This window comes from Neopelma chrysocephalum, unplaced genomic scaffold, assembly GCF_003984885.1.
Source record: "Neopelma chrysocephalum unplaced genomic scaffold, ASM398488v2 Primary Assembly neopelma1_91, whole genome shotgun sequence".
NCBI classification, from domain to species: domain Eukaryota; kingdom Metazoa; phylum Chordata; class Aves; order Passeriformes; family Pipridae; genus Neopelma; species Neopelma chrysocephalum.
Genome location: NW_020897753.1, coordinates 3947714 through 3971651, shown reverse-complemented (window position 1 = coordinate 3971651; position 23938 = coordinate 3947714). Strand labels below are relative to the sequence as shown.

The following is a 23938-nucleotide window of genomic DNA, read 5'->3' as shown; positions in this document are numbered from 1 at the left end:
AGGGACTGCTGTGCCAGCAATTAATAATAAATCACAAATATCATACAAGTTCTCTGACAGACCCTTCCTTCCTTCCACAGGCTTGTACTCCAGGCATGGGGTAAGAAAAACAAAAAAAGGAAAGGAACAGCTTACTAAATGGCCAGATTGCATTAGTTTGGCAGTCTTTTCTCGAAGAAGGCCTGGTAGCACATGAAAAATTAATCAGTATGTGAAGGACTGGAACATAAGCACAAGATCTAGTAGACTGATGAAGGACTGAATATACTGCATGAATAAGTCATTCATAGCTTATCATCCCAGGAATCATTTCCTCAGTGATAACAACTTTTTAGAAAGCATTAAACTGAACATGGCACGGACTTACAATTTCAGATAAATCCAGGTGACATTTTGGCTGTGTGTGAGGTTGAGTGGCAGAGGGGGGATGGCAGGAAACCAGCCTTTTCTGTGGGCTCTTTGTGCAGGGACACGTGCTGGGCAAGTCCTCGGGGGCAGCAGGGCCCAAAGGGGCATCTCTTAAGGGATGCAGCTTTGTACAATTCCTCTCACACCTAGATGCTGCACTCATCCTGTGTCAATAAAATACTTGACATAGCTCATGCTGGCTGGACCTTCCCTGGTTGGCTTCCCAAAAAATAGTATGTGGTCTGCAGAAAAATGTTATACTGTGAGGCATAAGTTAGTCTTAATTGCTGCGTTTCCTCACTTTTTAGGTTTGGCTTTGTCACTGCCATAATGTTCTTTTAATGTTGTTATTGTTTCTTACATACATTAAGTGTTTTCTAAATGATGGATGGCCGAGTCTCTCTGATGTTTGGTTGCAACAGCTCAGTTACATGTGGTGCTAAAACGTTGGCCAAAGGAGGTGATCAGGAGTCTGTGTGTGCAGCTAAGATGGATTTGGGGCTTCTGATCCTCTGGTGTCTGTCCTCAGAGGTATTACTGGCCCAGATTATGCTGCTGTACCCCTGCCATGACTCCGGCATTACTCCACTGTTCCCAGGGGAGAATCCATCCCTGCCAGTGGCGGCGGGTGCTCCCAAAATCACAGAGTGCCAATTGTCCTGGCTGCGCGATTCATTTGCCACATGTTTAAAAATGAATGTAGCTATGTGAATAAGAGGAAAAGTTCAGGCAGAGGAATAATTTATAATTCCCAATAATATTGCTTCTAGCTACTGCTCTATAGTGCCAGTTCCTGCCCAATGTGGTTTGAGCAGCTAACAGCTATAAAAGTTTGTTGACCTGAGAGGCTTAGTATCAACCATAGGTACAGTCAAAGTCAATATGGAGGCTGAAAATCCAGTGCTAATAGAAAAATAGAAGTCAATATTTAGGATGTGAGTCAGGAACTTAAAATAGGAAAGTGAAACAGATGAGGGCTGTAGCTCCCAGAGTGCTGGAGGTGAAATGTTTAGATCCAAGGACCACTGCTGATTACTATCTTCCCCTCTAACAAGGTTGCTCATTCTGCTTCAGAGATTCATTTCCAGTGGCCAGGCCACCTCCCTGACCTATATTCCTCAGGCTGCCATTACGTCAGAGCTGCCTATTTGGGGCTATGAGTGAAATCCTCTGTCTTCTGGGTGAAATCCACAGGTAATTATATGTGGGGCAAATATGGGCTGGGGCACGGAGAGGCCAGGAGAAGAGTTTGGCTTCGCTCTGTTTGTGCTGGAAAATCCCCTCTCTAAGGCTGCACTGTTGAGTCTTGGAGGGGAGGGGGCACAGGGGAACTCCCCCCCCGCGAGGCGGGAGCTGCCGGGAACAGGGATTTCACAGTGTGGCTCTTCCAGCCGAGCATCAGGCGGAAAAGTAACCAGCCCTAAGTGGGGGTTTTCACGCTGCAGAGGGGCACGAGGCACTGAGAGCTCCTACCCACAAATGAAAGTGATGTGGCCTTATTTCCACGCTGAGGGCCGGGGAGCAGTGCCCGAGCACGCTGGTGATGAATTTATTTGCCCTTCCGTGAGGAGGTATGTTAATTTATACATCCTTTCCACAGTTTGGTTGCAGTGGACCAGATCTCCTACAGATGTGAATCTGTCCAGCCCCATTAAAGTCAGCAGAGCCTCTTTATTCCAGCATCCACATCTCCTGGTATTTAAAGAAATTGCCACCTGCCAGGTTCTCCCATTGCTCTTCCTTTTCATGGAGAGACTTAGTAGCTGAGAAGGTGTTTGGGATTCACAGTGACATTATTCTGCTACTGTAAGAGAAGCCCATCACATCCTCCTCTGACACATGCGATGACATTCCTTTGTTTTGGCTTTGATGTCATAACATTGTTTTCCCAGACTTGCCCTGATCTTGTTGTGACAAGGTCAAGTCCCATTCAATTCAAGAGGAAAGTATTAATACGAGGGTGAAAAACCCTGGTATTAATTAAGCTCCGAGCGGTAACTTCAGGCTGATGCTGATGCTGCTTCTCTGTTTCTTGCACATAACAGCCAACACAACTGGTTCATGCTGCAATCCCAGCTTTGGCTGGAAAAGAAGGTATGTACCCTAATGAACGACTGCTGGACAGCAAGGAACCAGATTCCAGTTCTGAACTGTGCTCCAAAGCAACACCAGCAGCAGCAGGGAGATAAGCCTGACAAACCATGTCACAGCACCACAGGCTTGACTCTGGCAAAATCTGCCATTGAAACTGTTTTTTCGTGAAAAGTAACGTTTGAGCTTTTAATTTTTAATTCCAAATGCCCCAAACCTCAAACATTTAAGCTGAAACAGTTTGATTGTAATAGAGTTCCTGTTTCATGCTGCCCCATCTGACTGTTGTGAACCACACCAGTTTTTAATTTAATGTAATTGCAGATTGTCTATAATTTGTGAGCATTATTGTAATATCAATAATGTTTGTTACTTTTTCTGACCAAGTGCTCAGGCAATATGGCACGTCAGCACATCCTCAAATACATACATTGGGTTCTGCAATGCCTGGTAGCTCTTTAACTTAGGATTTCAGGAATAGAAACTGAGGCACAGTGCAAGGAATGATTTGCCCACGGTTCCTAATGCAACCTGTTGTAGGCTCAGTACCTAACTGGGATGTTTCCCTGAAATAGAAGTCCAGCCACCTCGAGATTCCCTTTGCTGTAGCCTTACTGTTGTTAAGGAAGAAACAAACTGATTTCTGGTCATCTCACCTGGGGGACCAGTATTAAAAAGCCTTTCAGCCAGGCTTTTTCAGCTGGAGAGTTCTCACAGATAAGGCATCCATACAGACACATATCTATATGTAAAGGTTCATGTAGGGGGTTCTCTTAAGGCTGGCAGAAATTCAGGGTTTCTGATTCTCCAGAAACCTAAAGAAACTATTTTTCCTTTCCTTTTTTTAACTTCAGGTAAAGCAGCAGCTCTGGGATGTGGCAGCTGCTCAGTTTGCCTTCTGCAGCAATTTCACTGAGCTGTGCTTTGGAGCCTTTCTGCCTCTGAGGGAGAAGTTCCTGTACTCCTGATCCCCCCACTGCCCTTTGGTTCCCGGTTCCATCCCTGCACAGCAGTGGGACAGCCTTTCATTGGTGTTGCCAGTGGTGTTTTTGTGGCTGCACCCTGGGCTGGGTGATGGGATCTCCCTGCTGATCCCAGCGTTCCTTGGAGCTACAGGGAGCTTCCACTGCTTCCCTGCTGGGGCACAGGGCAGAGGGTGCCCATTTCAGGGTCACACACATCATCTGCTGCTTCCAGGTATTTCAGCAACACAGCCAGGGCTCTTTCCAAATCCTTGCTTTGCCTTTGATGGGGCAAAAGTGAATCAGATGCAGGATATTTCAGATTAAATGTTGTCAAGGTTCCTTGACCGATTGTGTCTGACGGAACTTGGTTTCCACAGAGAGCCTTTCAACAGGGAGCAGTTTGCATCACCAAACCTCTGGGGTAGTCCCAGGATTTTGGAACAGACAAGCCACGAGTTATAAACAAAACCACAAACAAGGTTTTGTTTGCAGACCATTGTACAAAGCACTGGGTGTGTGTCAAAGGCTCCAAAGATTTTGTTTGAAATATAGTTGGGTTTTGGAAAACATTCTTGTTACAACATATAGATTTCCTATCATCTGGACACAAGTTCAGCAGTGCAGATTTCAGAGGGACGGAATGTCCTAAATTGACCTAAAATTGTTCTACTCTGCACAAACATGTCATGATTTTTAAAGAACTTAGGCTCTTTCATGGACAGAAACTTGGAATGTCTCCCCTCAGACAGTACAAAGATTTCCATTGTGAGCTCTGATGAGTCAGGAAATATTGGATCTTAAACTTATCACTCTTGCAAGACTGAATGTTGCATGTTCTATTGCTCAGAAGGTTGTAATTTTGAGGAGGTGTTACCCATTCAGGAACAAAACTTGAATCACTGTCACCTGGGCTTATGTCTAAAGAGCTGTCTCCAAGGAGGTCCCAAGGAGGAATATTGACATCTATTTCCTTACTCCGTTTGCCAAAAAGAGGATGAAAAAATATCTTGACAAGTGGGCATGAAGAACTTCGCAGGGCTGGTCAAAAAAATGAGTTGCGAGACAAAACAACAACCCCTTTATTGAAGCCATGACTGTTCAGAGTAGAAGAAACATTATTCCCTGACATCCCAATGCAAAAAGCCTGACCATGAATAAAGAGAGGAAAAAAGTTAGAAAGCCAAATAAAATACGTCTTCCTGAGAAGCTGTTTGACACACAAAACAATAATATAAGTGGGAGGACAAGAGCCCTCCCACCCTTACAAATCCCCCGGGAGAAGCTGGAGCAAACAAACCCCAGACTCCCGGGCTAACCTGCTGCAGGTACATTTGACCCCCTTGCCCAAGCTGTATTTCATTAGTACATCTCAAGGAGGATGGGCTGTTAAATGATTCAAGCTGGATAAGATTTGCTGCAATGGAAAATTTGTGTGCCTCTGTGCCTCTCTAGTTGAAAAACTGTTTGCAAAAATAGATTAGCAAACCATCATTGCAAACTGGGCTGCTCACCTAAGAGGAGAAAATGCAGGGGGACTTGAAACTGCATTTTAATTTGTCACACTTCTGAATAATTTATTGCACATCTCACCATATATTGAAATTAAAACCTGAAGTATGACATACAGTAAATAATTCAGAGTGGCTCTTTCATCGAGTGTGAGCTGGGTTATTGATACTTCATTTTAGTTAGATAGACATCCATGTCAGCTGCTCTTGGGCATCTATCCGTGGGCTAATTCCACTTGTGTTGGTACCAGTGAAAAATTTAGGGCTACAAAGGTGATCAGAGGGTTTGGGGCTTCTCTCCAGGCTGGGAGAGTTGGGGTTGTTCAGCCTATTGCAGTCTTTCAGTACTTAAAGGAAGATGGGGACAGACTTTTTATCAGGGCCCATTATGATAAGGAAAGGGGTAACGGTTTTAAACTGAAAGAGGGTAGATTTGGATTAGGAATAAGGAAACAATTCTTTTTATGGGGTGTGAAACATTGGCATAGGTTACCCAGAGAGGTGGTGGGTGCCCCATCCCTGCACACATACAAGGTCATGTTAGACAGGGCTCCGAGCAACCTGATCCAGTTGAAAATGTCCCTGCTCATTGTGGGGGGATTGTACCAGATGGCCCTTAAGGGAGCCTTCCAACCCAAATTATTCTGTGATCCTATGAAATCCTCCTTTAGGCGTGAACGCCCTGTGCTTCGCTCTCCTTCAGTTCTCCTAATAAAACTGACTGCAAGGAAAGCTTCCGGAAGCCTGAGAGGCAGGGGAAATGAGCTCATCCGAGGGTGTAGCCTCACAAACCCTTTAGGAGCAGCCACGCGACCTTGAGGAGAAGGCTGCAGGTATTGATCGAACCCTGCTCACCTCCAGGACATATCCAAGCCTGTGTGTGCAGGGCACAGCGGGAGCCACGGCAGGAGTGGGGTGTTGTTTGCAGGTCCACGGCCCGTGGTGCTCTCGCACTGCAAACACAAATGGTGTGTTACTGCACAACTGTTTTTGTTATTTGAGATTGAAATCTTCACAGCCAATTAGTATCTCATTAGGGTTCTATTTACATAGCTAATGAAGGTAATTTATGAGGAAAGAAAACATTTGAGACTCCCCAGCACAGTAAATTGACTTTAACTTTGGTGGAGCAGACAGCCCAACTGCATTCAGAGCTTTCTTTTCGCCTGGATAAGAGGGACAACCAAAGGACATTAATCCAAGGGAAAGCACGGCTTAAACCTCCCTGTGCCTCAATTCCTGCCAACCAGGGCAATGAGTTTTCCATTCTCCATGCACTGTTTAGGGTGCTTTTAAGAAGAAAACGTGTGGTTTGCCTTTTCCTTGTTTGTTTGTTTTTTTGTTTTGTTTTGTTTTTTTGTTTGGTTGGTTGGTTTGGCTTGGTTTGGTTTTTTTTTTAATCTCAAAAAAAGAAGAGGGGTCATCAAACGTTTGAAATCTGTGGATTGGTCCTATTAGCCTGTGTCAGAGGAAATCTGCATTTTATTGTAGGTAATCCAGAGTTTACTGCAGAGCAGTGTGAATTTGTCATTCCTAAGTTTGGGGAACTATTCACTGGATGAGTTTCTGTAGCAAAAGATGGTGTTTAGAGAGTGGCCCCATACACCAGACCCCTTGGTGCTGCCTGTAGGCTTAGAATTCTAGGGAATGCCTGGAAGGCACCAGCTCAGTCCTTGAGGGGTGGGAAGGAGTCAGTTATTTTTAATTTGGAGGGGTTTCAGCAGCCCTGGTCTTGTGGAACTGCAGCTCGTGTTTGCAAGGAGTGGAACCGCAAGGAAATGGAGCCCCGGTCTCCTGTGGCAGAGGGAAAATCAAACAAGGGGAGCTGTGAGCTTGGCTTTTGGTTCCCAGTGCCAGGCCAGGAATTATCTGATCAGGGCCCAGGCCTTGCAGCTACTCCTCTGTGTGGCCCCCAAAGGCTCCATGGACCAGACCGACGTGTAGCACCGTGTTCTGGCACAGGACTGGCACTCGTGTGATGCCACTCCCAGGTTCATTCCCACAGCCCTGGGGAGCAGCTGTCTGAGGAAGATGGAGCTGTGGTTGGAAGTGTCCAGAGCAGTGCTTTGGGTGGCTGCACTTGCCTGCCAAATATTGACATTTCCTGCCTGGTACAGTTTTTGTTCTTGAATCATTGTTAAGGAAAAATATTTACAAGGTTAGAAGAAAATCTAAAGCTAGAGCCCACATGGGAATCATGGAAGACTGTCTTTAAGGAAAAGATATTTGGTGTTTTGTCATGTTCAGTCAGGGACTAGTCCCAGAAATAACAAGATATTGTAACAACTGGTTTTAGGAAGGGCTTAGTCTTAAGCTATGTTGAGTACACACAGTTTCAGCTGAGCTTTACAAATTCACTGGATTTTGACTTGGTATTCCTCTCCAAGACTTCAAACAGGAACACTGAAAAGTTGCAAACCAAAGCTGAGCTAAAGCAAAAAGTGTCCTGTGTTACATTGGTACATATTCAGACCCAAAGAAGCTACATAAAAATGTGAATCTGTATTTATGATCTGATTGTAATTATGACCAAAATGCACTCTAGAGATTAAACCATTTGTAGAGGCAGTAGAGAACCTTTGTAGACCTTTGGGTGGGCACAGGAAATTAAATATATAATGATGACATCTGGGCAATAAAAAGAAGAAACTAATGTCTTAAAACCAGAAGCAATCCATCTTCCCTCACTAATAACTCCTTGATTACTCCCGGTCTTCCCAAGGATTTCTTCAGCGAGATTCTGAAATTTGTGCTTTGCTGGCTTTTCTCCCTTTGCTGCTTATTTTAATGGTGCTGCAGAAGCTCTTAATTCTCGTGCTGTTGCTGATCCAGTTGGTGCAGATCACATGGGCAGCATTCCCAGGGAGACTGGGTCACCTAGGAAGAGAAATCAGCTTGGGAAAATCACTCCTCTTTTTTTCCTACATCCTTGTTCCTCCTCCCCCCGTCCTCGCGTATGTGTGTCTCTCTCACACTAAAAAAAAAAAAGAGGAGGAAAAAAAAGACCAAAAAAAAGCTTTGAAGGCTTTGAATCTCAGATGTGAGCTTACTTGAGCTTTTATTGCCCTTTTTTTTAATCCAGAAAAGCTTAAGTTCACTCAAAATGGCAATTACTTGAATCTAATTGGAACCATTTTATGTAGCTCCAAACTCATTGCTTGATCTCAATAATAAATGAACTTACAAAATATTTTTGTTACTAAAAGCATTGTAGCCGGGTAGGGCAGATCATCAATCATGATTTCCTTTTGTAGGCTTAATGTGAACCTCATTTGATTTTGAACAAAATAACTTTAACTGCAACATTAGCTACTGTACCTTCAGCTATGGCAGGGGAGGGAACGTGGCTCCTATAGATTTTTAAATCCTGGCTTACAAGTTAAAGATTTGAACTGAGATTTACTTATTAAATGAATTTACATTTCATGTAAATGTAAGGAGGAAGAATGTGTTTGTAATATAGAAGTTCCAACCGAGATCAGGACCCCGCTGAGCGAAGTGCTGTGCACGTGCTCAAAGAAGGGATTACTTTTCAGACAAACCAGCTCTTTGAACCTGTTTATTGCACTGCTTTTGGCAGAAGAGATGGAGCAGGGCTGGGGCTGGGAAGGAGGAATCTGCTGGGAGGGATGGTGGCAGCATGTGGTTTGCTCCGCTGAGTTGTTTGGGACTCTGTCCTCGGCAGCCAGGATTGCTTCACAAAGTTCCTGTTCTTGACAGAGGGCAGACGGTGTGAGGAGGGAAGGGTCCTTTATCTCTGGGATAGATTTGCCATGGAAAATGCCAAGCCTGATCCCAAACAAGGGGTTATTGAGCTGCAGCATGAGTAGGAGAAGTGGCTTCACTGTGGTTGTGCAGAAACCCCAGGCATGGTTAAGTGATCACTGATACCTCCTGCCCACTTTATGACTCCATAGTGAAGGAATAAAACTCGAATGAGGTTGGACTGAATAGTTGTCTCTAGGACAGATTGCTTTTGGGGAGGAATTTGGGACCATGAGTTCATCTGGTGAACTGGATGAAAACATCTTCATTCCCATCACTGAGAGCTGTTTTCTTAAAAAAGCCTGAAATAAAAACCTGCCCAAAGAGGTGTTGGTCACACATCCTCCCTCACCTGGCAGCAGCACTTTTTGACAACCCCACCGCTCATCCCTGCTCCTCTCCTCCCCAGAATTGCTTCTCCCTTTTCACCTGCCAGCAGAACATACAATTAGTTACTCCCCAGCCTGGGCTGGAGAAAACAGTCAGATTTAACTTAAATGTCCAGAGAAGTTTCATCCTAATTTGGAGAGACCTGAGATAGGGAATGGTTGTGCATGTGAAGGGGAGGAGGCACCAGCACTCAGTGAGGATGTGGGAGGAAAAGGTGATCCCTTTCCCTGCTCCCTGCAGCCAGAACAGCTTCATGGCTACAGTGTAATACCCTGATAAAGAGGATGGCAGTCACAAGTTGGGTGCCAGTTTGTGGATCAAAGCCATGTTGTGGTACCTGCTGTTATTGTGCCAGTGCAGAGCTCCACAGATCCTGGCAAACTCGGGCACAGTCTGTGGCAAATACCCTTCAGCGCCTCTGTGGGAATGGCTGAGCACTGGCCAGGGCCCCTCAGGAGTCCTCAGGAGTCATTTTGCCTCAGCCCAGCTCTGGCTCCCTGGGATCCCACCCTGTTTCCATGCAGGCTTGCCCCAGAGCTGCTCCCGGGATCACTGCAGCTCCGCTTTCAAGTGGTTTCCCCTCTAGGCACCTTTAAAGGATCCCTTATCAACAGCTCCTGTACAGATAAAAGTTCATCAGCGAGCGGATGAAATCCTCACCAGCTGACTGAAGTGGTGACACTCTTAATCCAGGTCCCACATCCTCCCTGTGGTTCCAGGCAGGCAGAGGTGGGAATGGCCTTGGGCTGCACCTGCACTGGTTCCCAACTAGTGAACTGGGAACACAGCTGGGCCCTGTGACCTGCAGAGTGCTTTTGGGCCAGGCCAGGAAGCTCTCTCCCAACTGGTTTCTCCCTGTGGTTTGTTCTAACATTCCTGGGACCATCCCCAAGCAGCAGTTTGCATGCAGCCATCCCGGTGTGGAAGCTAGCAGGGAAGCAGGCTTTTCCCTGCCAGCTGGCCTCCGTGCCCAGGAATGTTCCCAGGCACACTTGATTTGCTCGTAGAGATGGAGCCTCAGAGCAAGAGATACAAACAGAGCTGTGGGTCTAGCTTGCTCCCATGGAATTTTGCCCTGGGCTTTGGAAGAAGAAGATTTTGCTCCTCTGAAAATGCAGTGGGCTCAGGAGGAACATGGAGCTGTGGGAAGGGAAGGAAGTGGGGAATAAGATACATTTTTTGTCGCGGCTTTGAGATTGGGCAGTGATAGAACAGGTCCCTGTGGTATTGCTGCACCTGGGCTGCTGGTTAACACCCTGAGGGGGTGTGAATAGTGCCTTCCACACACATGAAGGAAAACTTTTGCAGTTTTGGCAAACTGCGAAGAAACCAGAGATACTCTGCCCCCTGATCCCCCATTTCCCTCTTGAGGGACATTGAAAAATACCATTTCAAGTGGCACTCAGTTGGGATAGCAGTGATATCACTTCAGCTCAAGGGAAACAAACCTATATTTTATCACAGATGTAGATATTCCTTTGGAGAGTTTGTAGAAAAGCTTTTTCACAGTTTCAGTCCCAGAAAATTCAGCTTGTTTTGTCAGAAAGTGTCCAATATTGTAAATGAATTAAAGGAAGAAAGGAAAAAATAATATTTATATATTATTTCAGTGGTGTATTTTTTTAATCTATCAAAGTTCCTTAAAATTAATGTCTGACATTTTAGAAGTTGCTTAGGGAAAAAAAAAAGAGATACAAAACAGTCTACTTTTTATTAAATTTATTTTGTAAGGAAACTATTTTCCCACCAGCTGCAGAAATGAATGTCACATTTGATTGTGCAACTTGGAATTTCAATTTTCCACTGGTATGGAGAGAGTAGCCCTGATTTTTCAAGGATTTATTCACAAACTTGAGTTTTAGGTCCTCAGGGTTCTTCCTGGGCCTTGTGAGCATCCGAACGAGAACTTACAGAATCCATTCAGCCAGTTTAAAATTATCTGAGGTATTAATTTGGGGCTTGGGGTGATTTTGCTTCTTCCTTGATCCATGTGTTGGCTGCCTTTTCTGGCAAAGAGGGGCAGGAGAAATTTTGGGGCAGTTCTTTTTCCAACACCCAGTGGCTGCAGGGGGCTTGGGATGCACACAGGGGAGCGGAGAGCAAGGGAGACAGAGGTACAAAATAAATGAGGGTTATTCCATGGTTCCCCAGCTTGTTTGTTTGTTTAGTATTTTGATTTATTTGAAAGAAGTTTATTCCATGGCTGACTAAAGGAATCTATGCAATGTTTAGTACACCCACCTTGAGTGGATGGGAATGTTTGCCAAGTCTCTACACAGGAATACTGTACAGGAAACAGAAAATGTAAGGAAGGGCAAATCTCCTACAGTAAGGCTGTGTAAGTCCAGGTAGGGAACGCAGAATTGATGGGAATAATGGAATTAGTAATTGGACAGTGCTGCACATCATGAATGTTTTATGGTACTGCTTTTCCCAGCTAATCCTGAGCAGGCTGATGGATGTGCTTACTTTTACAAGCACATAAACTGAGGACAGGTAGGCCACTGCAAATATCAGAAAAAAGCAGGAAGCCGAGGTGTGGTGAGGGAAGGGAGTTAAAGGTATTAAGGAAGGTAAAGGTTGGTCCAGGCTTTCCCAAAGTGCTCAGACTGGCTGTACAACACCTATCCTGCAGTGGGGCCTGAAGAAAGGCAAAGGGGGGAGGTGATGGCACAGCAAGTGAGGGAATTCACTGTGAACCTCGGATATGGCAACTGATCCGGTTGGGAACGAATCTCTACGTCGATACTCTGACCAGCATCTTTATTTTCCTGGCTTGTGAAAACTCCTCTCTCTTCAGCACAGACAGACTCCTACAAGATCAGAGCTTTTCTCTGTTGTTGAATAAGATTATCATACTCTTGCTAGGATTTGTGGGTTGTGGTAAGAACCGTGGACAAGGCATTGTGGGAATTTGTCAGGAAACTATTGGGTAAAGGATCTGGTATTGGGCTCTTCAAAAATGTCTCCATGAGCTGAGTGCTGAACATCTCACTTGAAGTTTTGGGATTTTAACCCAAAAACTCTGTCTAAACTGCTTATGCATCATTGCAAATCTCATTGTGACCTCTGTAGATCTTTGGGCCCCTGGGTGTCTTTCACAAAAAACAGCCTTTCTTCACTGTCTGCCCCTTTCTCCCTTCTGTAAAATGGAGACAGTGGTCCTTGCTCCTCTTGGAGAGGAATGTGGAGGCCGAATACAGGGAGATGGCTTTGACTATGGCACCATGACTTGGAGGCTGCAGGTGTTCTGAGGATAAACAGTACCTTGAAGCAGTTCAGTGGGTGCTTCTGCAGTTTGGAACGTGCCTTCTGGGACACCACAGAGGGAGCGCTGGGAAGGGCCAAAGGATGCTGCCCTCCTAAGACCCCTCCCAGTCAGTAAAGTTTGGAGCACCAAATAAAAGTGGTGTTTGAGCAGAGACCTGTGCCCATGGGAGCTTCCCTGGGAGCTGGGAACAAGGGATGGCATTGAAAGCAACTTGCAAACGGCCTCGCTCCCGGCGTGAAGCAGGTGCAGCAGCTGGTTGCTGTGCCCAGCACACGCCACAGGGCAGGCACAAAGCTCCACTATTGCTGTCTGTGGTTCTGCCTCGCTTTAAGAGGATATTTAAAAATTGGAATGATAATGACCTGAGAAAACATGACTTGACACCAGAAAATAAAACTGCAGGCATTCATTATCAAAGGCAAAGGAGTGTTAGAGAACAAGAATGCCCGATGATGCAATGTTTTTCATCCTGCAACTGAGCACAGAAAACCTTTTCATATGCCCTAAATCTGCAGCTACAATAAAGCCTTCATACAGACAATCTGCTTAAACAGAACGTCACGCTTGCCTTTATTTTATTTTAATTGCAAAACATTATCCAGTTTCACTGCTAAAATATGCACTTCTTAAGGCAATATGCGTAACTTTATTTTATCCTCCATTTTGCTTGACGTCATCTCTGCAGTGATGAAATTCTAAGCTCCTGAAGTGGACCATCTGTGACGCAGCCATTTCCATTTTTTGGGGGGGGTCTTCCTAACAAGACTTATATAATTAAAAAATCCTGCTTTGCTCTGAATTTTCTGACCAGAATAGTTGGCATCCCCTGTACCAATGTGTTATGGCATTTTCACCACTTAATGATGAAAGCCACATGTCAAATAGTGGATTTTGGAAGCTGGAACTTTATAGCATCAATGGGAAAACAGTAAAGGAAAAGGTTATCATATTAGGCTCCCTTTTTCTTCTTTCCCCAGTAATTCTATTACAAATTGTAGGAATTTGTCAAAGCTGCACAGCCACGTGAGCTGGTTGCTGGAGCCTTTATTTGCAGATCTAACAAACTTGGGAGGAACTGTTATCATTCACAAGCAGTGGAGACATACTGGAAATGTAGAAAATCCTGGGCCTGCATTGTATTTCCTGATAAATTCCAATTTTCCTGCCTCTATGATGGAAAGAGCTGAGATTTGATGAATGAAATTGAGACTCAGAGCAATAGCTTTGAAGAGCTGCCAGATTTCAGCAAAGGTGAATAAGAAAGAAATAGACATTTCTGAATAAGCTGCCTTTCCCCTCTTCAAAAACAAATCAACCTCTTGTAAATCATCTTCTCGGGTGAGAATCCATCCTTCACAGAACAGGAGACAGGCTGTGCAGCACGGGCTGCTGATAGATGTTAAAAGACAAACCACCAGAAGACAAATATGTCTTCAGAAAACAGTATTAAGTAATGTTTTAAAGAATGGCCACACATCATATTCACACAGATGCCAACAGGAAGCACAGCTCAGGAACAGAAAAGCCTTCAGATAATCTCCACCCGTTACAAAGGCAAAACCTCAACATCACTAACACATCTTAACTCACTCTCAGCAGTCGCCCTCAATGCCGTACCATGTATATGTTTCATACTTCAGCACAGAGTTTTATCAAGAGGTTTATTCACTAAAATGTGCAAAATCTATAAAAAACCCTCACTACTATTAATATTTCACGTCTCACATACTTATCATATCCAGGGGACAGTGGGCTAAACTGGGAATTCTCAGAAGTGCTCAGCGTTGGTCTAACGGAGCTGTGGAAGTGAGGAGGGAAACTGTTGAGCATCAATGTGCAGAGAGTGATGTGTTTCTGCAGATCTGTGTCTCTAACTAGACCAGAAATTAGGTAGTTTTGTTAAGGGTCACAAGTTGTGGGTACCAACCCCAGTGAGACTTTCTCATCTAGGTATTCCAGCTGAAGTGTTCTGCCCGTCAGCAATGATGGTTGCAATTTAACCAGGTTGGAAAAAACCCACTACAGGATAGCAGTGTATAAATGTGATTTGGTATAGGATTTGTAAGAAAAAATGCTGAGGGAAGAAAGATTTCCCTACTATTGAAAAAGGAACTCACCACGTTATAAAACCGAACCTTATTTAGATACTTTTTAATCATTTTACTAAGAAACCCCAACAACAACTGAAGTTGATACCTTTCAGCTGTGTTTGGGTCCTGGACAGGAACACCTGGATCTGAATCATTAGCAGCATATTAGCAGCAGGTGCTGCTAATTGAGTATTTACTGGCTAAACACCCCTGAAAAAAAAAAAACACTGAAAAAGAAATATAAACCAAATAAAAATAGAGCGCACATGGAAAAGAAGAAAGAGATGAATCAGTGTAGTTACCTATACAAAGTTCAGGAGCAGGGAAGCAAAGTTTCACAAAGGACATTATCAAATATGCACACTCGGGTTTCCCCAAACTAGATCTTTTCAGCGTAAATGGTGGTTTGTCTCCCTGGCAGGAGTTGAGCTGAAGAGCAGGATTGATCTGAAAGTAACTCTGCAAAAGGAAATGACATTGTAGGAGCCCACTGTGCTGGGGCTGGATCTTTAGCTGAGGTACCGCTCAACTCCTTGGTTTCACGGAGCTTGTGAGGAATTACAGCACCAGCAAAGGAGGCTGAGCTTTGGTTTCTTTATCTCAGGTGCTGCTGTACAGCTCTAGGGGTGGGAAGGAGACAAGGGCTCATTTGAGGAGCTGTAAGTCTGGGTGGGCACTTCCAGACATGTTTGGCTCTGCAGAGCCAGTGCTGTGTTCAGTGTACCTACATACACCTGTGTCTAACACTCTCTGTCATGATGAAGATGCTTCTCAGCTGGTGAGCTCAGGTGTGCTGGGGTGAAGTAGCACAACAGGCCTGAGCACAATAGTCAAAGGCAGTATTTAGTCAGTGAGGAGGCATGAACCAGACCTTCCCGGATGATATATTGAGGGCCTTATTCCCCATATTCACCAGGGTACAGGCTGGAAAGGAACCAGATCTGCCTTGGTGAGTAATCTTTGCGTGGTGGGGCATGGCTGAGGCTTTGGTGTGGGTGCCAGTGCATTCAGGGACCATCTTGTAGGTGCTTTGGTGGTGTCTTTTGGGACCTCAGGGAAACAGATGGGAAGGTAGAATTGCTGTCCCAGCAGCTCCCGATGTAGATAGACTGAGAGATGGCAAAGTAGAAGGGAAATGTGTTTTGTGGCCAAGAGAAAGACTGTGAGAGCCTATTTATATTTGAAATCAGAGAGGGGCAAACCTACAAGACCCTGTTGATATCAGATCAGAGGATATGTGGGCTTCCAGAACAACCACAAACACATTTCTCCCTTCTAAGGCTCGTCATCCTAATATAGAAAGCTCCTGGAGATAATGCAGAGCTGGGCATACAGTACAGCCTATGCTCCAGGCACAGGGAGTAAGTGTTGAGGCAAGAAATGACTTTTTCCTGGCATGACCCACTAAGATTGAACTGGAATGGCAATTAGAAGTTGAAGTGCTCATTTAATGTCAGTGATGTGTAAACTACGTTTCCATTGTTATTTTAGTGCTGATTTACATAATTGGCATACCCTGAAGTCACACTGCACGAACTTTCAGTTCATGCTAAAGACTTGCAGGAAGTCATAAAATTAAACATTATCTGTGCTGGAATGCAACGGAAAAATAACTAAACTTCTGAAGGATTTCACCTCACTCTATGTCCCCTCTCCCACCATGAGTGAAAATCAGATTAGCAAGTGTTGGGAGCTGTTGGTGTGAAGGAGCTTTACCAGCTCTTTAATTACTCTGGTGTGTAACTCCTGGGGTGAGCTCCTCATCCTGCAGTGATGTTTCACCAGAATAGCTGAAATCACTCTAATGTGACAGGAAAGCCAAGGGAAGAAGGTCCACGGGAGGAATTATTCCAGTTCAAATGTGCTGAATTCCTGCCTCGGATCAGTGGTTTTCCTAGGCTGAAAGTGGAGGGAAAGGGCCGCTCCCAAAGGAGGAGCTGGTAATGGAGCTGTCTCAGTTGTTACTATTTTAAGTCCTCCTCCGCTGGAATTCAAGGTGTCACAGGCTGGCTGTGTCTTTTGCAAACGAAGCCCCCACGAGGTGTTGGGAAGAGGAGGTGAAGTGCAGACCACTCGCCTTGCCGGGAGGGCGCCAGGACCCCGGCTAATGACGGTGTGCCTATGGCTGTGGCTTTGATGAGGACCCTAAATTGCTGGGTACCGCATAGGCCAGGCCCTGCTGCAGAGCCCGAGCAGACAAACAAGGGATGGGGCGAGGGACGCGTCCCCACTGAGCTACCCATTGTATCAGGATATTTGCGATATCAGGAAAGGGAGCGAGGTGTGCAGCTGGGACTAGAAGCCAGATCCCACCGAGCAGGACCTGCCTTCTTCACCCATGCTACCGCTGTGCGATGCCGGGCCCACCACGGGCGGTCGGGGCTGCAGCCCGGGGAGCACCGGCGTGGGCACGGGAGGGCCCAGCCCCGCAGAGAGCGCGGCTCAGCCCCGGGCAGGTGCGGGGCGGCGGCGGGTGGTTTGTGCCGAGGTTGCCGTGCCGGGGCCGGCGATCCGCCGCCGTTCCACCACTGGAGGGCAGCCACATCTTAAAAAAAAAACCACCACCCAACTCAACCTAACCCTCCGCCGCCCGCCCGGGGCTGAGCCCGCAACGGGTGCGCCGCAGCAGCGCTGCGGGAAGAGGCTCCTCCCGAGCCCGGGCGCTTCTCTTGAGGGGACGAGAGAGCGAGGAAACCCCCCGGGTTTCCAGCCTTCGCCCCCGGCTCGGGCAGCGGGCTCCGCGCGCTGGTGAAAGGAGAATAATAAATAAGGAGATATATATACTTAAAGTGGTTTTAAAGCACCGGGATTCTCCCGGTACCTTATGTGACCTTCACACCTTACCACCCCGGCAGTCCGGGGCACGGCGCTAATCCGATTTGCGGCGGCGGAGCACTCGGGGCTCTACAATGGGTCATTGTTCGACCCGGCCCGGTCCCGCGTCCCGCTCCGGCACGGCCGCACGGAGCGGGGCAAGGGACCGGCCCGGCTGGGGGTCTTCCCGCATCGGATCAGCCGCCGGTACCGCGGTTTAACGGGACAGCCGCCCGCCCCATCCCTCGTCCCGGCGGCACTGCGACCCGGGCGCGGGCGGCAGCCGCGGCGAGGGAGGGAGCGGGCGAGGGAGGAGGGAGGGAAGGAGCGAGGGAGGGAGGCGGCGTCTCCTTTAAAAGCCGTGCGGGGCCGCAGCCCGCTCCCACAGGGCGGCTGTGATTGGCGCGGGCCCCCGAGCCTCCGGGGTCGTGACATCGCCGCGCAACAAAAAGCCCCGGCGGCGGCGGCGGGCGGCCACCCCCGGCCATGGTGCGGTGCGGGGCCGGCGGGGAGCCCGGCGCGCTGCCCTAACGCGGCCGCTCCACGCGGGACGGCGGCGGGCGGCTCCCCACCCTGTTTTTTTTTTTTCCCCTTTTATTTACCCTCCTCCCTCCTTTTTCCTTTCTTTTTTAAGGGAGCGGAGACAAGTCAAACTTCATCTTGATGTTACTGCGGGAATCTCGGTAAATGATCATCTGTCTGATAAGCGTGATGCGAAGGACATTTTTTAAAAGGAGCCTTTTAACTCCGTAGACACATAGGGACCCATTCACGGGCAGGCACACGCACACAGGCGAGGAGGAGGAGGAAGAAAAAGAAGAAGCAACAACTTTTCGATCGCTGCTTTTAAAAGGGAGAAGCCTTTTCCCTGGCTGGGACTTGCCTTCTGCCTCCTCAACCAGCTGCTAAAAGTATGTTTCCGAGGCGGACTGTACTTCAGGGAACTTCTGTTTTCTGCTCGGCAGCTGTAGAGGAGCAGCAGCGAAGTTTGGAGTAACACCAAGTGATGCGGGAAAAACACCCCGAGAGCAGAACACCCTCCTGCAGACACAACCCCTGCTGCTGCACACAGGTATAGCTCCGGCGGTCGCAGATCCGCTGAAAGCCTTCTCCGCAGGATGACTCCGTGGGCCACGGCGGAGGTGCTAGCGCTCTGGAAGAGAGAGGGGGGACGGGACACTAATCATAACTACTATTATTGTTATTATAATAATCCAGCCCAGATTTTCACGGGGGAGAATGTCAGCCTGTGGGTTTGGCTGAGGACGTAGCAGGATTTTTACTTTCCTCCTTCCCCTTTTTTCACTCCACGGAGGGAAAACAACTTTCCTTTTCCCTCCGTTGGGGGAAGCCGCTGCCCCGCCGCGGGAGGAGCGGAGCCGGCCCCGAGCCCCCGCGGCTCGGCTCGGCGGGGCGTCGGGGGGAGCCCGGGGGTCGGGACGGGAGCGCAGCGGGGAGGTCGCTTTGCTGGGCTGGGCAGCCGCCCCTTCCCCTGCCGCCGGAGCGGTGCCGGGCCCGGCCCGGGGCACACCTGCGCCCCCTCCTCCCCTTCACCTCCGCGCTTCTTTGTTGCGGAGCGCCCCGCTCCGCTCCCCGGCCCGGCCTGGCCGCCGCGCTCGCTTTGATCTCCTGCCACGGGGCTTTCGGTGCCGCCGCGCACCTGAAGCGGCCCCTGGGGGGGCTCCGCCGGCCATGGCCCGGCGCCGGGCTGGGTCCCACCTGCGGACCGAGCCCGCCCGTCCCCCCACTCCCCCGGCGCGGTGTCCGCGCTGACTGGCTCCCATCGCCTCCTCCTCCTCCTCCGCGCAGGTTGATCATGGTTGCCGTGACCCGCTCCCTCCTGGCGCTGCTGCTGTGCCAGGCGCTGCTGGGCGGCGCGGCCGGGCTCATGCCGGAGGTGGGTCGGCGGCGCTTCATGGAGCCGGGCCGCGCCGCCTCGGCCGCGCAGCGCCCCGAGGACCTGCTCAGCGAGTTCGAGCTGCGCCTGCTCCACATGTTCGGGCTGAAGCGGCGGCCCAGCCCCGGCAAGGACGTCGTCATCCCGCCCTACATGCTGGACCTCTACCGCCTGCACGCGGGGCAGCAGCTGGGGCAGCCGCCGGCGCTCGGCTTCCCGCTGGAGCGGGCGGCGAGCCGCGCCAACACCGTCCGCAGCTTCCACCACGAAGGTACGGGCGGGCGAGGGCGCGGCGGGCTGCGGGAGCGGAGGGCAGGGCAGGGCTGGAGGAGGAGCGGGGGGCGGATTCCTCCCGCCGGTACCGCGGGGTTCGCGCGGTGCAGCGAGGCACGGGCGCTCCCGGACGGGCGCGATGCCCGACGGGCTCTGCTGAGGAGCTTTTGCCTCCCTTCTCCCCACCCTCCGCCCGACGGGGCGCTCCCGTTTATTGGCTTTTCCCGCTAAACCCGCTCCGCGTTAAGCGTTCCCACAGAGCGCCGCTCTCCTGCGAGGCTGGAAAGCAGCAAAGGCGCCCTAATGCGCGGCTGAGCCGGGCCGCTGCGGAGGTTTCTAATCCTTATCTAATCCCCGTGAGAGATCAATGAGACAATCAATCGCGACCTCCTCCGGCGCTGCCGTCGAGGAGCGATGTAGCCGGACCCACGCTACGGCTCCCCGGGGTTTGGCTCTCATCTGCGGTGCCTCCCGCAGCACCTCTGCAGCCCCTCGTCACCCGCAGCCCACCGAGGCAGCCGACCCTCTGAAAAGGCCCCACTCAGCATTTTGGGTGCGTTTTCTGGCTCTTGTAGCCAAAATAGTGGCTGTGGCATCAGCCACGGCACAGGTAGGCCCGTGGAGCTGGTGGGGCACGTGTCGCTCACGTGCTTTTTGGGAAACATTTCCCCGGGTTGTAATTGTTCCTGGCTGCTGGCCTCCGGTGTTGGCATGCAGTGGGCCTGCTGCAAAAGTAATGAAAGTGCAGTTTTCCCATGCTTTTAGCATGAAACTGTGTCAAGAAAAGAAATCCATTAGTATTTCAGTTTCTGATGGATGAAGGAGGTGGCCTCGGAGAAGTGGATGTGCTGTTTAATGGAAAGCCTTGTCACGAGAAAGGAGATGAATGATGAAATCTAACCTCTCCTCTTCCATGTTTCCCTGCATGGGAAGTAAACACCTGGCAGTAAATGGGGAAAAGCCAGTGTGTGGGTCATTCCCATTAAACCCAAGTATGGTAGGCAAGGGGCTGAGCCAGAGAAGAGCTGAAAGGGCAAAGTTGATAATGTTTAGGCAAAAGTAAAAATCTGCAGTTTGAAGTAGTCATACTGTTACAGCAGGGGCTGGTTTTGTTAGGAAAGCAATTTTATAACTTTCACAGAGTTTAGAAAGCGTGGCTCCCATTTTCTCACTGAGTTCTCACTCTTTATTAGCGGCTTCTTGAAAGCATAAGTTTGTCTAGTGACCATTCAAGACATCTGCATATTTACAGATATTGCTCTGGTCCTGAAATACTAAGGTTGAGTCTTACCTTATGCAAAAAGTTGTAGTGGTTTCAATGGGGAATGGTTGCATGACTAAGAACTGCTGACAGCAGTTATGCCTTCCCCTTAGAAAGTGATTTTTTTTCTTTTCTCCAGCATGCTTAGCACCATAATTAAAAACCATGACTTGAGGGAGCTTTGTTTTGGCAAATACTTCTAATTTCTTCAATGTCTGTAGCAACAATGTATTTCTTAGCAGCCCTAGGTATGTTTTACTCCCTCTGGAGCTCCATTCAGTAATTTGTTGACTCAAAGGTGAGAATGGCCTGGGGTTTAGTGACTTCTTGAATTTTTGTTTTTGGTGGTTTTGAAAACTTGTTGTTTGGAGGTGGCTTGTTTCGTTATCCCTTTACCATCCACCTCTTTTTTTTTTTTTAGTAGTTGAATCTTCCTGCTGTTCTTTATGGCCCTTTTGGGTAAATACTAGGGTGTACTTTGTAAAGTACCGTTACAGATGCTGAGTTTACAGCCTCTAACTAAAGATACAAAAATCCATAAGTTTAGATTTGTAAGTCACCTAAATTGCGGAGTAATGTTTTTCAGAATGGAGTTAAGGGATTGATGTTAGAGCTCTATTCTTGAAAAAAGCAGAAATGCAATAGTTACCCAAAGCCCTCAACTGTTTTTAATGGTTCTCCACTAACTATAGGGCTTGGGTTTTGTCTCCCCATCCTTGAATTCCAAATTAATTCAAAATTTCTTGCCACTTATCATAAGCACGTGGAATGCAAAGGACACCAGTATTCAATCCAAATGCGTAACAATGAATGGAGCATTTTTGACTTGATGCTCTATGTGCTTGTAAAACAAACAGAAAGACAAGGGAGATGGTATTTTCTGCTTCAAAGTCTTTCAGATCTTGTGTGCCACGTGTTAGCTGTCATTTGGAAGCTGCCAACAGCAACTTGTCTTGAGGGGGTTTGGTTGCTTGTCTCAGTTCCTGATTTTTTTTCCTTTTTTTCTCTCTTCTTTTTTTTTTTTTTATTTTCCCTGTTTAATCACATTAGAAGTTTTGGAAGAACTGCCAGAAACGAGTGGGAAAACATCACGGCGTTTCTTCTTTAATTTAACTTCCATCCCTCATGAGGAGTCTATCACCTCAGCTGAACTCCAGATTTTTCGGAAACAGGTGCACGGAGCCTTTGAGAACAACAGCAGCTACCATCACCGTATTAATATTTATGAAATTATAAAGCCAGCCACAGCCACCTCTAAGGACCCTGTCACAAGACTTTTGGACACCAGGTTGGTGCATCATAATGCAAGTAAATGGGAAAGTTTTGATGTAACGCCCGCTGTTTTGAGGTGGATTGCACATGGACAACCTAATCATGGGTTTGTGGTAGAGGTGGTTCACTTGGACAAAGAGAACAGTGCCTCCAAGAGGCACGTTAGGATTAGCAGGTCTTTACATCAGGATGAAGATAGCTGGTCTCAGCTCAGGCCATTGTTAGTAACGTTTGGGCATGATGGCAAGGGACACCCGCTCCATAAAAGAGAAAAGCGTCAAGCGAAACACAAACAGCGTAAACGCCACAAATACAGTTGCAAAAGGCATCCGTTGTATGTGGACTTCAATGATGTGGGGTGGAATGACTGGATTGTGGCCCCGCCGGGGTATAGTGCCTTTTACTGCCATGGGGAATGTCCTTTTCCACTGGCAGACCATCTAAACTCAACAAACCATGCCATTGTTCAGACTTTGGTCAATTCAGTGAATTCCAAAATCCCCAAGGCTTGCTGTGTGCCGACAGAACTGAGTGCTATTTCCATGCTCTACCTTGATGAAAATGAAAAAGTTGTATTAAAGAACTACCAAGATATGGTCGTGGAGGGTTGTGGGTGCCGCTGACACAGCAAATATATTAGACAAATGCAAAAAAAAAAAAAAAAAAAAAGAAATAGCTGACACTTTAATATTTCCCAATGAAGACTTTATTTATGTAATGAAATGGAAAGAAAAAAAAACACAACTATTTTGAAAATATATTTATGTCTACGAAAAAGTTGGGAAAACAAATATTTTAATCAGAGAAATATTCCTTTAAAGATTTTAAATGTATTTTAGTTGTACATTTTATATGGGTTTAACCCCAGCACATGAAGTATAATGGTCAGATTCTTATTTTGTATTTATTTACTATTATAACCACTTTTTAGAAGAATAGCTAATTTGTATTTATATGTAATCAAAAAAGAAAAAAATATAGGGTTTGTACATAATTTTCCAAAATTGTAGCTGTTTCAATTGTGTGTATTTAAGTTGAAAAGAATACATGGAAGGTTACTATGGCAAAGTGCATAGCACATTTGCTTTCTGCTGTGCTACTGTTAAGGTCACAAGTTCAAGTCCAGAAAAAAGTGGATAATCCACTCTGCTGACTTTCAAGATTATATTGTACAATTCTCAGGAATGCTGCAGGGTGGGCTGTCCAATCCATGAGAACTGGCATCCTCTTTAGGTGGAACATTTGGATAAGAACCAGACGTTGCCGATCTAGTATAAATACTGCTATTCCCAACTAATTTGCGGCGTGAATATAAGAAGGGCCAATAGAAATCCTATGGGAGGCGGGGGTGGGGGAAGTCTGAATCCTTTCTAGACCTACAGAAAAGTGAATGTTTGATGTTTCCTTTAAAAGTCCTTCCTTTAAAAGTCCTGGCCAAATATAAAATAATAAAAGCTAAAATGTCATGCTTTTTTTCCTGTGATTATCTATGCTAAAGAGGACTACTTAACCTTATTTGTACCAGCCCTTGTCTTTAACAGTTGGAAAAGCATTGCATACTTCCTCACCTCAGAGGAGAGCTCACTTCTGTGGAGTGTTATAGTGAAATTAATCTGCAATTTTTGCCCTGCATACAGTGAGCTGTTGTCATGTGCAACCTCCTCTCAAACCTCAGCTGATGGGTTTGCTCTTTGGCAGATTAGCATCTCTTCATTTCCAGGGTTTTGTGTTTGAAACCTTTTTTTTTTTCCTGAATGTTTAAATCTATTGTAGATAATAAATCGTAGAACTCTATTTCTTTCTGAAAAGTCCAGCCTATAAAAAAACCGGTTCACTTGTGCAGCCATAGCAGGAGCAACTTGTGGTTGCATCTTTTTGCTTTTTAAATCCTTCCTGTGAGGGACAAAGGCGTGATTTGCAGTTGGCAGACGCA

The 23938-nt window shown here is 47.2% G+C and overlaps 1 protein-coding gene across 8 annotated transcripts in view; it reads left to right on the top strand.

Moving 5' to 3' along the window:
* The window catches only part of BMP2 (bone morphogenetic protein 2), a 216395-nt gene extending 192924 nt beyond the window's left edge, over positions 1-23471 (top strand). For all 8 annotated transcript variants that reach the window (XM_027693286.1, XM_027693288.1, XM_027693290.1 and 5 more), the window contains 3 exons: positions 17937-18374; positions 19112-19470; positions 21784-23471. In XM_027693286.1, coding sequence (XP_027549087.1) covers positions 19119-19470; positions 21784-22628 — 1197 coding nt within the window. In that variant the 5' untranslated portion in view covers positions 17937-18374; positions 19112-19118 and the 3' untranslated portion in view covers positions 22629-23471. The remainder of the gene's footprint in view (positions 1-17936; positions 18375-19111; positions 19471-21783) is intronic.
* The last annotated feature ends 467 nt before the right edge of the window (positions 23472-23938 follow it).